General features: G+C 43.1%; 1 protein-coding gene across 1 annotated transcript; it reads right to left on the minus strand.

Annotated features, from left to right (window-relative positions):
* Window positions 1-916: 916 nt before the first annotated feature.
* Window positions 917-1819, minus strand: LOC135874950 (olfactory receptor 5AR1-like). The gene has a single exon (XM_065399905.1). It carries the CDS (start codon window positions 1817-1819, stop codon window positions 917-919), a length of 903 nt encoding a protein of 300 aa, XP_065255977.1.
* Between the last annotated feature and the right edge of the window lie 784 nt (window positions 1820-2603).

Genomic DNA, 2603 nt, shown 5'->3' on the forward strand with positions numbered 1-2603 from the left:
TTGGAAGAGGCTGATCATGAGGTCACCTGACAGAGAGTAAGATGGTTATAAAAGGATAGAAACTGCTCTATTTGGGTTCTACCTGGCCATGTTTGACCTGCTAGATCTGAGAGGAGCTGCATGTAGGAGCTAGATGAGGAGTGGGAGGAGCAGACTTTCTGAACACAGATGGATACCCCAGGGGACTCCCAAGGAAAGGATGAGCTAGTGAGGCCCATTGAAGTTAGGATGTGTGTCTTTTTCTAAATGAGCTTGTGCTTTATTGGTGAAGTATTAGCTCTACAGTGTTAGATTCCGGTTCAGAGTGTCTCTCTCTGTGTTACATTCTTTACACATATTGTGTAGCCCTATGGGAGAGTTCAGCTGTAACCCAGAAGGCTCACGCTGCTCGGTGGCATTCTAGGACAGGGGTGTTTAAGCTACGGCAGAGTCTGAACAGTCACCCCTGAGCCCAGGGACTAGGCAGCTAGATATCAGGTTCTAGCTCTCCAGAAAGGGCGCTAGGCAGAGGGCCTGCACCCTCATTGTGTGCCTAGGAACCCCGAGACTGCATCAGTGACTGGCTCCATTCAGTCTCTGGCAGCTTAAAACATCTGGGGATCCAAGCTGGGATTCCCCTCAACATAAGCTGATGGGTATCCAGCAAGGGGAGCTGAAGGGGATCTGTGACAAATGCTCCCTTTCGATAATGTATTCTTTGCAGCCTCACGGTCATTCCTGAACCTGGGAACCTGAATTTCCAAGATGAACAGGCTTGGATTCCATTTTTTTTTTTTTTTTTGGAACAAGCCACAGAATACAGTTAAAACAAAGGAAATCAGAGCTATGACACAGAGAATTCACTATTTATTCACCAATTGTTTATTGATAAGCACAAATCCCAATCATTATATTAACTATGAAAAAACCTTCTTGTTTATTGTCCTTCTAAAGGCGTCCTTCTTAGGCTGTAGATCAGGGGGTTCAGCATGGGAATTATGAGTATATAAAACACAGAGATGATCTTGTCTGGGTCTGTGGTGTAGCCGGAACTGGGTCGTAAATACATGAAGATCACAGTCCCATAGAAAATTGTGACGGCTGTCAGGTGGGAGGCGCAGGTGGAGAAGGTTTTGCATCTGCCCTTGGCAGAGTGGATCTTCAGGATGGCAACGAGGATGTACATGTAGGAGAATAGTACAATGAGAATAGTAGTCATGACCACTATACTGGACAAGGTGAAATGCACCATGTTAGCGTTGTGGGTGTCGGAGCAGGACAGATTAAGGATTAAGGGGATGTCACAGAAGAAATGGTTGATGACATTGGAGTCACAGAAGGACAGGGTAAATATAAATGGAGTCTGAACAACTGAATGCACAAAGCCGCATATGTACGAGGCAACCACTAGTAATACACAAAGTCTCTTTGACATGACGAAGCTATAGAGCAAGGGGTTACAGATGGCTATGAAGCGATCAGATGCCATTACCGCCAACAGGCAAGCTTCATTGGTCAGAAAGTTACAGACAAAGAAAAACTGTGTTGCGCATGCAGCGAGAGAAATGGGTTTGGCCTGAACCACAAAAGTCATCAGCAACCGGGGAGCAACAACTGAGGAATTACCAACATCGGCAAGAGACAAATTGCTGAGGAAATAGTACATGGGGGTGTGGAATCGGGAGTTGAACCTGATCAACATGATCATCCCTAGATTCCCCACCAGGGTGATAACATAGATCATTAGGAACGACACAAAGAGGGGGACCTGAAGCTCCGGATGATCCATGAATCCCTGGAAAATGAAGTCTGTAACCACGGTGTGATTTCCCTCCGCCATTTCTTCCAACCATGATCTCCTTTACAGGGGAAAAGTGAAATGTACAATTAAACAGGAGCCAAGAAAGGACCAAGAGTGGATCCTTCACACTCATTCTGACTTCCCTCATGAAATATTGTACCAACCCGAGGCAGTGGGAATACATCAGGGGACAATCCTAGGGAATGCACTGTTTGCATTACACTCACACTGTCCACTACAGATAAGGCTTTGTCATGCTGAGAATTAGCACATACTGTGTATTAAAGTGCTTCCAACCTGATAGCCTATACAGTCAGAGGCAACAAAAAAAGGTAGTGTTCCGTATGAAAAGGGAAGTCAGTGAATATATAGAGAGACCAGTGAATGGTCTAGAGTTCATTCACTAGCCCTGCTTTTCTGTTCCTGATCCCACGGACATCACTGGGAGCTCTTGTACTCATCACCTTTGAAAACTAGAACTGGAAAAAAATTTCAATTGCATTTTTTTTCCCCAGGAGAAATGCAGATTCAGCAACACCAAAATCTTTTTAGTTTGACATGACTTGTAGTTCCAACATTTCCTTTCGTTATTTTTTTATTAAACATTTTAAAATGTTCAAAAGGAAAACAAAACATTTTGTTTCAGGTTAAAATCCCATTCTGTTTGACCCTGAGATATATATATATTTTTTACTTTAAGATTTGCTGAAAATTTCAAATAAATAAATTCCTTTTCAGCATGACCTCAAATGATTTTTTTCTGACTTTTTAAAATTGCTACAAACCAAAATATCCGTTATTCACACAGCTCTATTGAAAACAC

The sequence above is a fragment of the Emys orbicularis genome, chromosome 2 (genome assembly GCF_028017835.1).
Source record: "Emys orbicularis isolate rEmyOrb1 chromosome 2, rEmyOrb1.hap1, whole genome shotgun sequence".
In the NCBI taxonomy this organism is placed as follows: Eukaryota; Metazoa; Chordata; order Testudines; family Emydidae; genus Emys; species Emys orbicularis.

What these genes read in the sequence shown, in the direction of transcription:
- LOC135874950 (XM_065399905.1), bottom strand. Translation starts at nt 1,819, where the DNA reads ATGGCGGAGGGAAATCACACCGTGGTTACAGACTTCATTTTCCAGGGA.